Below are 14,830 nucleotides of genomic sequence, written 5' to 3' on the forward strand. Positions count from 1 at the left end.
AAGCTGTAGTATTGTTATTCTTTTCCCAAACTTTAAATTCTCTTATTGGCAAATCCGTTCAATGTTCTTGTTGGTTTTCAATTAGAAGTACAGTTTATAAACTAGAAAACATGATAGCATTAGTTTTCCTTCTCATGTTAATTTAAATAATGCTAATTAACATTATGTGCTTCAGGAGTCTTTACCCTGCAGTTTTCACCCTGCAGGTAGTACAGGGCTAAATTGGTCAAATAAGTGCTGGCACCCAAAAACTTTTCAGAAGCATTTGGCCAGTGCTGTAAATATCGGGGCTGCGGAATACCAAGGCTGCATAATCTAGATTCCACCCAATGCCTCTTCCATCTAGCACCAGACACTCCCTGCTCTTTTATCTCAATTTTCATGTTCTTTTTCTTCCCTGTTATCCCTTTGTCACTGTTATTCTGTCTTTTGTATCCTCCTTCTTTCTTCTTAGTGTGGTTTCCTCTTTCTTTCTTTGAATCAAAGTCTATTGAGGAAACATAAAAGTGCCAGTGCTCAAATATGAGTGCCAATGGGCCTGACCTGCAACCAGCAGCCCAAATTATGCACTAAGGTAAGAACCACTAGGCCCCTTTCTGATACTTTACTCCCTGTTACTTTACCACACAGGTAGGCATTTTGTTTTTAAAACAGCATAAATATTCTCTCATTAAAAAAAATAATGTTTACGGAATGTGTAAGGATAATGGAGGGAAGAGGTAAAGGAATGTAAGGTAATGGGGTTCACGAGGAAAGGAAGTAAGGTCTATTTTAGGTTTCAGGGGTGGGGAGAGGTAATTGAGGCAAGTGTTTTTTAGGGTTCAATGGCAGGTAGAGGAAAGCAGTTTTAGGGTTCAGGTGTGGGTAGAGGTAAATGGATCTAAGAAGTTCTTAAAGTTCAGGAGAAGCTAGAAGTAAAGGGGGGTTAGTTGATTTTAAAAAAAGGGGTTATGGTCAGGGGGGTTCCTTCCAAAAACTAAAACGGGGAGGGGGAGAGTTTGGGGCATATTCTCATTCTGCTAAATTTGTGGTGATCTCCAGTGTCCCGACTCCTAATTTACATTTATATGACACCACAGGCCATAATCCTCTCTCAAAACCACATCCAAGCCAAATGCTCACCGATGACATCCAATTACAAATTCATGTGCGCAACCCAGAAGAAAAAAGCAAAAATATCACATCATGCCTGAACAGATATGCCTATGATAGAAATTTAGCTATTTATGTCTAAACTATGCTGAGACCAACTTGCCATTTACCTGACTTATGGAGTTTAACTGGCTTTTTAGTCGGCTGTACACAATTACGGATTTCAGAATATGGTTTGATGAAAAACGATAAATTGGCTGGCAAATTATTAGTTGGATTAAAAGCACCAATTTCTACATAATGCTTCTAATAAGGGTTATTCCTTCTCACCAGACATGTCCTTGTATTAAACTGGCCAGAGGACTCAATCATCGCAATATTGTGTTTACTTGCGCCCCGAAGGGCCTGCTCTTACTAAATACAATTACATTCACATGACGCCGGCTTTCAAAGAGCTACACTGTCTATTTCTTGCACAAATAATGAAAATCAAGTTACTTTAGAGCATATACATGGCTATTGAATTAAGAGGTCTGAAATACTGTCACTTTAGTCCCACCATATAACCCAGACTGCATTTTGAGATTTATAAATCCAACTGATCACTCAATCTAAATGTAACCACAAGAGACTCTTCGAGAGATCAATAGGGGTGCTGGGAGCACAGCTAAGGAACTCTCAACCACCGTGCTGTAGGAACCTTCCAAGTCTGAGGACATGCAAGGAGAAAAGAAAGAACCTGTCAGTTCAATGATGGTGCTGAAAGTTTTGCTAGGACCAGTCTGATTATGCAGTTGTGTAGATTGAAATCCTACTGTAAGCGACCATCACTTTGGCTCTCAGTACTGGTTTGGAGGAAATGCCAATTTGGACAATAGCTTGACTTTGTATCCAAATCAGGGTTATAGGTTTTGCTGTAATTATGCACTTTGTTTTTGTTTTCTTTTCTCAGGCACGTTATTTAAATTTAAAAAAACTATAATGGAAAAAAACTAATTTTAATCAGATTTCTCACTGAAGAGTAAAGAAATGTAAACAATGATGTGAGAGAAAATAAATCACCCTGTAAATGGACACCGGATATGCAGGCAAGATAAAGATCTGCTATTTAAAATGTTAAAGGTGATTATAAGTAAAATAAAAAACAACTAGGTTTATCACTTGAGAGAAATGAACTATTTTAGGTGGAAATGAACAATGTGCATATTCTTTTTTCAGTCACTCAGAGTGAAGTGAGCAAGTAGATAAATTGGGCTGACCCATTACCCCATACTGTATACTGTGGTGGGAAGAAGCAAAATGTGAATGATAATTTAGTAGATTGATAAATGAGATGACTAACCAAGGGCCATATTGTGTATGTATATTATGTGTGAATTGTTTGAAAAACACAGAGGCGACTGCCTCGGAAGAGGGGTGGCGAGGGGAATGGATACAAAAATAAAATAAACGTACCTTGGTCATCACCGCACGCCTCTCTTCCGTCCTCATATCTCTGCATTGTCAGCACTGGAAGCACACAGGGTCCCAGACTCTCCCAGCCAATCACAACGCTGCTCATACAGCATTGTGATTGGTATGAGCAGCCTGTTTGACCACTCAGCAAAACCAATCCAGGGAGGGCCTGGCAGTTCGGGCTGGACTGTTCCCATTGGGCGCAGGGTCAAGACTGATTTGCATATGGCTGGTTCCAAACTGGAATGGCATTGTGAGCAATAAAATGATGCATTTAGGCCCAAATCTCTGTACTGGGGTGAATGTATGACCTTGTTCAGCATTCTGTCCATCAATTATTCTTTTTGCATTTGTCACCCCGAGTGGGACGGGTATGCCCAGACGTGGGTCCCGTGCTCTCCATGCCTCTGGAGTCAAGCTATCCTGGCTGATGAGGGCTGAAAGCCCGAAACCGGTCCTAGGATGCTTGTTTCCAGTCCAGGGAGGACTTGGCCTGGCAGTCCGGGCTGGGCTATTCCCATTGGGCGCAGGGTCAAGACTGATTTGCATATGGCTGGGTCCAAACTGGAATGGCATGGTGAGAAAAAAAACATGAATTTAGGCCCATATCTCTGTACTGGGCTGAATGTATGACATTGTTCAGCATTATGTCCATCAATTGTTCTTTTTGCATTTGTCACCCCTAGTGGGACGGGTATGCCCAGACGTGGGTCCCGTGCTCTCCATGCCACTGGAGTCAAGCTATCCTGGCTGATGAGGGCTGAAAGCCCGAAACCAGTCCTAGGATGCTTGTTTCCAGTCCTGGGAGGACCTGGCCTTGCAGTTCGGGCTGGACTGTTCCCATTGGGTGCAGGGTCAAGACTGATTTGCATATGGCTGGGTCCAAACTAGAATGGCGTGATGAGCAAAAAAATGATGGATTTAGGCCCAGATCTCTTTACTGGGGTGAATGTATGATATTGTTCTGCATGCTGTCCATCAATTGTTCTTTTTGTGTTTGACCATTCAGGCAGTGACTGGGAGCCTAAGCATGTTCTCCACCGGGCTGTGCAACACAGCCAGGTGGAGAACATGCTAAGTGCGCATGACTGTTTGGCCGGCCACACAGTGCCCAATAGGGCTGGCCAAACAGTCATGTGCACTTAAGGAGTTCAAACCCCTCCTCACTCTGCTCTGGCGATCCCAGGCCATCCTGCCCTGACCTGGGCCAGTCCCACACAGAAAAGCAAAATGATAATAATAGTTTGTCATTATAATTTATTTTTATTTTTTGCACTGCTCAAATAGCAATGGGGCAATGCTTCTGCGCCTTAGCATAGGAGCTGCCACTGGAAAAACAGTAGTCTGGCAAGACATCCAAAGCTGTGTCAAAGGATACACCTAAAAAACATGAAGACCATGGAAGTAGCAGAAGTTGCTATAGGTTACCAAGAAATTCATTTTAGAAATAGGAAACCAAGTGACTGTTTACTTCTCAGGGTAGTGGAATTGTTCAGTTATGAAAACAAATATGCAGCCTCGAACCTTGGAGGTGCTCCATCACAAAATTAGGAAGAATGAGATTTGAAGATAAGCCCTCACTCCTGCTGAAAGGCAGCCATCTGATGACACAGGCTACAGATGTGAACAACGTAATCAAGCAGTTTCACTCAGATCAGGAATAAAGGAAACTCTTTGCTTGTGCTGTTGTTGGCAGGTAATGCGCTCATTGCTCCTGAAGGGAAAGGGTGCAATAAACTGCCATGATGCAGGAAAGAAACAATTAACATTGTGCAGAATACCAGTCTCAGTCTACATTCAAGGTGATAAAAAAATCTATAGGACAAATTCTTGATACGCAGAAAGCAACGGCAGACCGCAATAGCCGCACCTCCCTGCTGTACTCCTCTTGTGGTTACTTGAAAGTGATGAGAGTTGGTGTGCACATGCAACTCCTGCCCCTGCCGTTGTTGGGTGCCAACTGCCAACTAGAATAGAAACTGAACACACTTGGAGAGAGGCACTCCCAAAAAGTATTTTCAATAAGTAAGGCTGACTTGTTCCTTTATGTAAAGTAATCCTTTATTTTAAATGTCATCAGTCATGAGCTCTAGCCAGCGCGTTTCGTTCATTAAGGAATGAACTTCTTCAGGGAAATGATGATTTGACAATAGCTAGGGAGCCGTGGTTCTTTGTACCCCAAGGGTTATAATTTGTGGGATGAAGAGTGTGTGGTAGTATTGCTCTTTGTAGTTATCCAAAAGCACGCATACATAGCAGGTGCAAATTAATGTGTCATGCTGTGGCCTTCTTGATAAGGGCCTGGATGCGTGATACTGAAGCACTGCACAGCTAGGCCTTTCCTTCCCGGGTCACCAATGTGGGATGTGAAGAACCACGGCTCCCCAGCTATTGTTAAATCATCATTGCCCTGAAGAAGTTCATTCCTTAATGAACGAAACGCGTCGACTGGAGCTCATGTTGTCTGATGACATTTAAAATAAAGCATAGGACAAATTCTTGGTTTGAAACTATATCACTAGAAAAAGACATCTTTAAGTAGGAATTTGACATAACAGCCTTTGGATAGATGCTGCTTTCTCCTGCTCTGACCCTAATTGAATGATGCCTCAGTCTGGCTCTGGAAATATGTGAAAATATAATTACCTCACTACAATGCATCTTGGGTGTTTTAGTTTCTGGCTGCTTGTCCATGGCATTAGGAAGATTCAAAATGTAGAATCTTATTCCAAATCTCTAAATTCACTTGACAATGCATTTAGGAGATACTGTGTAACCTGCAATGTATTCAGCACGCAAAGGTGTGAAAATGTAAATTTCTGGTAGTCTAGAACACACCAGTGATAAAGAAGTAATGGTGGGAGCAATTACCTTGATTCTGAAGTAATGGATTGCTAAGCCATTTTGTCACTAGCTGGCCTTAGTAATAACTACTTTAAATAAGGCATGCAATGTTTATAGTGTTCAAGTGGTGTATAGTATACTGTATTCCCTATCACGTTATTATGAACCAACCTTTTATCATTTAATGTTGTGCTTTTCAATAAATCTACGCAGCACAATAGAAATATCAACCAGTACCGCTCAATGTCTGATCTAGAAATAGATTTACTTTAACTCTTTGCTCTTCACGTCTTACAGGTGGCTGATGAGCGGTTTTGCCCAGATGTCCTCAGCACTATGAAGGAGATGAATGTTGCCAACTTCCGCAGGGTACCTAAGATGCCACTCTATGGGGTGGCACAACCAAACTCCAAGGTATTAGAAACATGATGTTCTTCACTGTTTAATTGGTATTTATGCAGTCAAGCTCTGCACATAGTGGTTTTTGTGAGAGTTGGGGAATTACAGAAATTGACATCCTGATTGCTAACGTAGTTGGAGAATGTACAATATTTTCTTTAATTCAGCTGCATGTACTGTTTTCTCCTATCCTGTCAAGGTCTTTGTTAGGAACTGCTAATCACTGACTTCCTTTTGGATGCTCTCTCCTCACCTCCATCAAAACATAAATTTAAGAGCAAATCTTAGAATCTTTTTTGTTTACTTCTCCTGTGTACCCAGTATCTGTAAATATCACCACCTTAATCTATTTCACGTGCTTGCAGCCCAAATGCCATTGATAGCTTGCATAACATCTAAACTATGTGGCAGATCTAGGTTCATCTGCCACAGCATCAGTCTCACTCATTTTTCTGGACCCCCCTGGTCCATCTCAAGTCTTTCCAATATATATATTGCTATTCACTCCTGTGGATGTGAACTAGGACGTTGAAGGCGAATAAATGGGAAATTATTATTTCTCCTGCTTTGGTGTAAATATATACATTTCCTGCCTGGATGTTACAGTACTCTTTTACTTTCCTTAGTCACATGTATATCTTCATCAATTACAACCACAAAACAGGTGCAACTAATCCATGCAAGTGATACTTGTCTTAACTAAGTTAACTACCTCACCCTTGTCAATGTACCGTTATCACTGCTCTGTAATATGTTTCTCATTGAAATGTTGCTGTTGCTTAATCAATAAATACCCCTTCTTGCATTCATCTTCCAAGGGCTGCAAACACTGCTTTTGCCAGATAGGCCAACCTGGGTACAAAAATAAAATCTCACTTTTGTCTATTATTATTTAGGTGCTGCCCTCCTATTGAACCCTGTCATCACCTTCTCATGCCCAACACGATCCCTTTCTGGCAGTTAAGCCAATGCCTCTCCTCTTTCTTTTGTGTCTAATTCCCAATTCTTAAATGCCTACATAGGAAGACACAGGGAAAATTACCACATAGTACTCTACATTCACAAAGACCTGATCACTCTTGGTTTCTGGCAAATATATTGGTCCTAAGAGGCCAATCCACAGACTCTTTCCAAATCCAAAGGGTAAGTCACAATTGTCATTTTCCCCTTGAATGTTTAAGAGAGTCTGCTATAGATACAAAGACCTTTCTCCCAGTTACATTCGTAATTCTTAAGTTTCCATGGGTTATTGCTTTTTATTTTTTTTTATAATCAAGTTTTATTGGTTTTAAACACATAGAGTAAATCAACAAGTACACAGAAGTCATTAAAAGAATTACATTCCCATGATCAATGCAACCCCCAATCACGAGCCCCAAAAGTCCTACACAGGCAAAATACAAAGGCAGGTTACCCAAAACCCTCAACATTACCCAACCACTTCCCCCACACTCTACGGTACTTCTTGCTGCACCCCTTGGCCATGTACAGGGCTTTCTCCTGGGTCGCGCACCAATCCACCCCCTGCGCCACCTCCCCAGATCAGTTGGCTCGGGACTTATCCAAGCCGCCGCTATGTCTCGCTTGGCCGCAATCAAGGTTGTATTAAAAAATAGCTTATCATTCCTGGACCGATCCAGCCCGTCCATGATTCCCAGCAGTGAGTGACATGGGTCATGCGGAACCTCCCAACCCAACACCTCTTCAAGTTCCGACTCAATAGATCCCCAGAATTGCTCCAACCGGGGGCACGGCCAAACCATATGGAAAAAGTCCGCCGGGGTGTGGGCACATCTTGCGCAGGACGCATCCGGGCGCAAGCCCACTCTGAAAAGGCGCAGGGGAGTGAGATACGCAGCATGCAGGTAGTAGAGCTGAATCAATTTGAGTTTGGCGGAGACAGTGACTATCCTGGGGGCCATGAGAGCATCGCCCCAATCCACTTCATCGAGGGGGCCCACCCATTCCACCCATTGTTCCCTCAACTTATCTAAGGAGGCGGGTGTATTGTTAACTAAAGTGCGGTAAATACGAGAGACCCCCCCCCCTTACCCAAGTCCCCCATCATTTTCTGGGCCTCAGTGGGGCTGTATTCGGGGAGCCTCATGTCATCCGGGATGTGCGCGTGGAGGGCGTGTCTCATCTGCAAATATTTATAAAATTGGGACGACTGGAGGGAATAGCGAGTTTGGAGCTCCTGGAAGGTAAGTATATGGCCTTTAGCCCACACATCCCCAAGTTGTGAGATGCCAATAAGATCCCACATTTTAAAACCTTTTAGTCCGCTAATCTCCCGGAGCCAGGTCCCATGCCAAAGGGGTGTACATTGAGTCAGTTTCTGCGTCTATCCGGTCTGATGCAACGAGGCCCGCCAGGAAAATAACACAGATCGTGTCACCTCGGGCAATCCGGATGAGATGGGACGCCCGTACATCATGGCCTGGATGCTAGGTAAACCCAGTTCACTCAACTCCAGCCTATAGGCCGGATCAGCCCAACCCCCATTGAACCAATCGTGGATCCCCAGGAGCCTTGCGGCCAGAACTAGAGGTATAAATGCGTAATTTCCATACCCCCATCAAAGGAAGGAATCCGGCATGTAGACAGAGTCAGGCGCGCCCTCCCACCACTCCAAAGAAACTGGGTAGTTAATCTGTCCAGTTCCCGTAACCAAGTCCAGGGAAAGCAGAAGGGGGTATTTTGGAGGACATAAAGATATCTGGGGAGGATCATCATTTTAAACAGGGCTACCCTCCCCAGGGGGTTCAACGGTAGTGCTTTCCACTTAAGGAGATCTTCCTTGTCCTTCTTGACCAAATAGCTTTTTTATTCCTCCACTTTCACCTTAGGTTGTATCTGCTTCTACACTTTCTCTTCCTTTAAAGTCAGACAGCCCTGCTCTCAGCCTGATGTTCAGTGCTAGATAAGTTTTACAGCTTTGTTTCATTCTTTCAGTTTTTTTCCATCTCTTGATATATTAAGCTTCTTCCTGTCTCAAAACCTCCACAGTCTATAGACCAGTGGAGGAGATTGTTGCATTGGGTTGGTGGTAAGAATACACCCTTTGTTGTGTTGAAATTATAGAACATCACCAGCACACTTGCAGTTGCTTGTTGTGGTGAACAAACACACAAGGAGAAACCTGGAGAGAGCTTGTTGCTCCAGCTGTCTTTGGGGAATGCACCTGTAAGAAAATGACCAGTGCTCTCTGAACAAATGGAACACACATAATCATTATGAAGTCAATTACAGTACAGATTCAATTAATGAGAATCCAATCACTAGCTGCCGAAATGGTGTCGTTTCCTAATCCTGGCATGATCCAAACATTTTGTGGTCATTGCCTGTTTCTTTTCCACATGCTGAACTATCTTTTGCCTCAAAATGGGATTGCCTTCTACACTGACGCTCCATTTAGGGTTACTACCTTCTCTTCAATTAAGGAGAAAAAATGGAGTGATGCCTGTGATGGAACGAGGGCTACACAGGTAACTCCAAACTTTCTCTCGCAGGTGCTTTCTCACACTCAGTCTTGAAGCAGTAGCAGTTTGGCTTTCTTCCTTCAAAAATTTCAAACATCTGGTTTGACTCACTAACCCATCAGCAGCAGGACAGAATGATGTTGGCTTTTCTTGTTTAATACCATAAAACTTCAAGAAACTAACAATTTCATTGGATATAAATTGTGTTCCCTTGTCCGAAACATGGACATTTGGCACACCGTCCTTAGAAAAAGAATCCTGTAAAAATTTAATTTACATTATCTGTGGTTGGAGTTTCCTCAAAAGACATCCATTTAGAAAGGCAATCCATAAGAACAATCATGTTGCTTATGTTTGGTTACAACACTGCATAAAAACCCACAAAATCAATTGCTAGCTTGTGCCATGCCTTACTGGGAAGAGAATCGGGTTTACCCTGATCCTTTGTCCCCTTTCAATGTTTTTCAGATGACAAGTATTCTTGGCATCTTTCCACAAATTCCTCAACATGAGCATCAAGGGCTGGCCACCAATAATATTTTAGTGGGTTTCTTTCCTGAGTGTCCAATATTGGTATTCTGTTTATTTAATTTCTTCAATTTGTAGGTGATACCATTCCGACCATGTCTAATAATCATACTTTTTTCTCTGAAAGTTCAGGTGCCACTAGTTGAAAGGACCCTAATGATTTGTGCAGATATTTAGTGCTAAGCCAACTATCCACAAAAAAATGCTTCATCTCTTTCAGCTGTAAGTCTTTCTCTCACTTTCCTCTCATGACTGCACAAATCAGTAACAACACCACATATTCTTGGTTTTCCAACTCAGTCTGTTCAACATCATCAGTTGAAGGTATATATGATAGCAGTCAGCCTGAACGTTCTTGCCACATGAATATATTTAAAATCCAAGCAAAAATTCATGGAGTCTGGAAATCAGTCCAACCAACCTGGCTGATGCTTTTCTAGTGCCATTTTCCTTCATCAAATATAATAAGGGTGTATGCTCAGTAATTAGGTCAAATCTATTTCCCCAAAGGTATGTTCTGAACCTTTCCACACCTCTTGTACTGTAGTGTAACTTTGGCCCTTTGAAAGTGCATGAAATGAGTTCCACAGTGTCCTCTTTATTGTTATGCCACTGTCCTAATACAGCTCCAAGCCCAATTGAGCTTCCATCAATGGTGTCAGATCATTTTGGAGTGCTATTCAATGGTTTGAGAGCAGGTGCAGACATTATCATGTTACAGACCGACTCAAACACCTAATCTTGTTCTATACTTCAAACAAATCTCTCTTCCTTACATAGAAGTTTCGTCACAGGCTCAACCACAAAGGCATACTTATGAATAAACTGGACATAGTATTGACTCAGACTGAGAAATTATCTAAGTGAATACTTGTCAATGGGGTTGAGGTGCCATTTAATGGATATGGCCAAATATGCTTCAGGCTAATCCAATTGAGAGAAAGGACCTACTTAGTCAACTACGCTCTTCAAAAGCATACCTCTCTCACCCAGAATTTGCAGAACTGTTTCCAGAATATTATTGTGTTCCTGGATGGTCTTAGCATATATCAAAATGTTATATTGGAACGCTTTGACGTCTTTAATGCCCTTAAATAAAATATGAATTAGCTTCTGATATGCTCTGTCTCTGGGTGCTACTCTTAATGCGGGTCCCAAGTATCTAAGGGTGCCAAAGGGAGTCACAAATGTAGTATGATACTTGGAAGAATCAGAAAAAACAACCTGCTAATTGAATGACTTGAGATCAATGATCAAAAAGTATATTGACTCACCAACAGCTTTCAAAGTACCTTGTATGCGGTGAAGGGGATGACAATCTATGATACAATTTTTATTGAGAGAGCATAAATCAATACATAACTGAATGTCCCCGATTTTGCTATACCTATTACATCAACTGCAACCAATTCCGAATTCTAAGTAGGTTCTATGATCGTGTCATCACATATTGAAACTGATAGTTTCTTTATGTCATTCTTAATGCTAAATGAGGCTGGTTTGACTTTGTGTTTAACAGGTATTATTATTACCTTTTATATAGATCTCAGCTACCCGAAGGCATCCCGGCGCTAGCGTCTAGACAGGGGTTTACAACGGACTATGTATGACATTTGAGTTTAGCTTAATGGCATGCAAAGGCTCTCACACATCCAACCTCGGAATGATACACTTGTTTAAACTTGCCAGTCAGCATCCACTGATGAAATAGGCATTCAGCCCAAGTATAAGGACAATCATTACCTTGATTCAAAACTGTCCCAATCTACCCAGGTCGAGCCATCCCACTATGTCGCAACCTTTATCCACAATTTAAATTTTGGTGTTGATATGGTGCCCCAAAAATTGTAAAGCATTTTAAAATACCCCATCATAGGGATATTCTGTTGGCCAAAATCTTTGAAGGTAGACAGCAGGTCACACAGCACCTCCTCATTCCACTTTTCTGTAAGAGTGACATCAGATAAGATGATGATTGGTGATCTAGAATCAGCCATAATGTTTAGACAGGCCCCATCAGTGTAAACCATTCTTTAGGCTCTAGAAATCTTGGAGCACTTTGGCTGAGAGCAGTCAGACAATAGTAAAATCAACTTTTCTGACAACATCCTGGTCTCAGTCTTCAATACCTTTACAGTTCCTGAATTTATGCTGCTCCTACAGACGCTTTGGATACAGCCATCTTTTTTCATTTAACGCATGTGCACAAAGTTTGGCATGTAGGGCAATTACCCTAGAGTTACATCTAAGTTAATTTATATATTTCTTCTGCATCGCTCTACCATTTTGAACCTTATTCCCAATGGCACATACATTAACAGAATAACCAGAGTCATCAGCATCTGAAGCTTTTGCAGAAATAGATGAACTCTCAATACCATTAGTAATATTCAGAACATCTTCCAACATAGGATTTCAGCATGCTAATAGCCTGTCATGAATTTTGTTGCAAGTACAATTAAGCTGATCTTAAAGAAATGTGTCTACATTCTCCCACAATTCACATTTGGATGCCAAAATTCTCAGCAATAAATATACTTCTCAACAGTTTCTTGCATGTTTCCACTTGAAATAGCTGTCTTTTTCTAACACAATTCTAGGCTCCTCAGTAAAACATCTTTCCGAATGGGACACCGTTTTCACTTCCTAGGTGGCTCTGTTTCAGGTAAATTGTCAAGAATGTCTTGGTCTACATCGCCCAGGAGAATAAATAACAGGGGTTTTAGTTGAAAAGCATTTAACTTCATTGGCCACCAGATAATTTTCAAAAGCCCGTTGCTGCTGGCTCCTTTTTGAGGTTGGCTTATTGGATTCTGATACTGCCAGAACAAAAATGGTCTCTTTGATCCACAATTGACAGGTAAATGAAAAAAGGCCAAGACTTTTGTTACAAATGATTGAGGTAAAAGTAAAGGCAAAAAGTTTGCACATTAAGAAAATTAGACTCTCACTAAAACTGCAGTATGTACACACATAGGGCCCCCAAAAGATTCTGAAATAGCACGAACACTGTTACTTGATGCGCTCCATCCATTAAGGTAATTTGAAGATGTACACTATTCTTTTAATATATGTGACTGCTGACAACCGTGATGACATTGCCACATATCTGATAGAGACTACTAGCTGCAGATTCCTTCACGTAGAATTATCCCCAGGCGTGAGACTGGATCCGGAAACTTTTGCCACAACATCCCTGCGCGCCGGGGCGACATCACCCGACTCCGCCCAGGCGTCGTCCGCGTACGTGACATCAGCGAGGTCACATAAGACCCGCCCCGGCGTGCCTACGTCAGTTTTATCCTTTTCCGCGTGAAAAGCAGATCCGTTCCTTGCTGTGGGCCTGTTTCAGGTCCCCTTTCTTCCATTCGTTTTTTGGTGGGAGCAGTGTGTGAATGCCTTCGGGCTTTAAAACTTGCACATTTTGTGGGCGTTTTATGTCGGCGATGGACCCTCACCTCATTTGCATGTGGTGTTTGGGGGAGGATCACGGCACCTCGGATTGTGCGGCGTGCCAGAAGTTGAAGCCGAAGTCGCGGCGGGAGCACCGCATGAAACTTCTCTCGGCGCGTCTCTCCAGGTCGGCGTCCTCCCCTCGGTCTGCTTCGGCGGACGGCTTCAGGTCCGGCCGTGGTTGTCGTCCTCGCCTTTCTCCGAAGTCACGTGAGCGTCGCTCCCCGGTGGGTAAGTGTCGCAGTTCGTCTCCAGGGGCTGATTCTCGGCCTACTGGGGCCGTGGACTCTCCGAGGGTGATGCGACCCCGCGTATCGTCCTATCCACCGTTTCCCAGTGTTGGGGCATCGAGAGTCCATATGGAGACTTACGCGGCGGCTTTGCAGGCCTTGCTGGCGTCTCTTCTTCCTTCCCCTCCTGGGGCGTCGGCAGATCCCTCGGCTCGGCCAGGGTCCTCCGTGGCGCCGCCAGTGGCTCCGGCCATGACGCCGACTGGGTGGGATCCAGACTTGGAGGATGTGGTGCTGTTGGGGTGCGGCTCCTCTGGGGCACCTCCTTCAGGCCACAGCATCTCTGCCTCACCGCAAACCTCCACGGGGGTCCCTGTAGTGTCGCGGGAGGTCGCCGGGGCTCGGGTCGCATCCCCGAGCTCCTCACGGTCCCTTGGCAGGGTGGTCCTGTCTAAGGGCGAGGTGACGCCACTACGGCGCCGGCAGCAGCTGGACCGTGCGGAGCCACAGGGGTCAGTGGCCCCTCCTCATCCCGCTCCGGGTCTTGGTCAGACCCCTTGTCCTTCTCCGGGCCCCTCTCGTACCTCCTCACAGCCGACTGCCTCATTGGAGTGTGGTAAATAAAATATTACGCTCTCAGAATTTTAAAATATAAATAAGATCATGCATAAAGCAAGAGGCTGAGTCTGTGGTATCAGGTTCATAAAGGGCTTTATTCCAATAACTCGAGTCAAAGGGAGAATATTACCATCACCAAAAAGGATCTGGAAAGGGACTCAAAAGTATTCTCAATATTCTCAAAACATTATTCACAGAGTACAGTATATATACATCGGAAACGAAAAGAGCAAAAGAGAGTGAGATAAGAGCATGTGGGCGTGTAAGAGGGTGTGAAGGTGGGCGTCCATGTGGGCGTCCACTTGATGATAATGGGTAATTTGTCATAGTGTGGGTGGATACCTGGAGGGGGTTGCGTGATCTGCTGGAATTGTACTGGAACTTTGCCTTACTTGTGCTCAACTCGAGCATGACGTGTAACTGACGTGGGTTGCTATGCAACCTGGAAGTCTGGAAGTGAGGCCTTCAGTGAGTGAGGCCTTCAGTGTCAGGACGACCAGCACATCTTGTTTTCTCTGATGTCTGATGTCTGGAGCAGGGACTGATTTGTGACATAGGTTGCTCATCACCAAGAGCCGATGTGGCATCTATTTCTTCATTTACTTCATTTACTGCAGAGGCCTTACATGGGAGCTATGGGCTTTTTACTGACGTGAGCTTTGCAATCTCACAAAGAGAGACAGAAAGGCTAGGCTTTCTCCTTTGCTGATCCCTCCTTCTCCAGGCAGG

General features: G+C 43.5%; 1 protein-coding gene across 4 annotated transcripts in view; it reads left to right on the forward strand.

Annotated features, from left to right (window-relative positions):
• The window catches only part of PALD1 (phosphatase domain containing paladin 1), a 958,342-nt gene that overhangs the window by 603,867 nt on the left and 339,645 nt on the right, over nucleotides 1-14,830 (forward strand). For all 4 annotated transcript variants that reach the window (XM_085603872.1, XM_085603871.1, XM_085603874.1 and 1 more), the window contains one exon: nucleotides 5,689-5,805. In XM_085603872.1, the coding sequence (XP_085459998.1) occupies nucleotides 5,689-5,805 (117 nt within the window). The remainder of the gene's footprint in view (nucleotides 1-5,688; nucleotides 5,806-14,830) is intronic.

This window comes from Triturus cristatus, chromosome 1_2 (genome assembly GCF_964204655.1).
Source record: "Triturus cristatus chromosome 1_2, aTriCri1.1, whole genome shotgun sequence".
NCBI classification, from domain to species: Eukaryota; Metazoa; Chordata; class Amphibia; order Caudata; family Salamandridae; genus Triturus; species Triturus cristatus.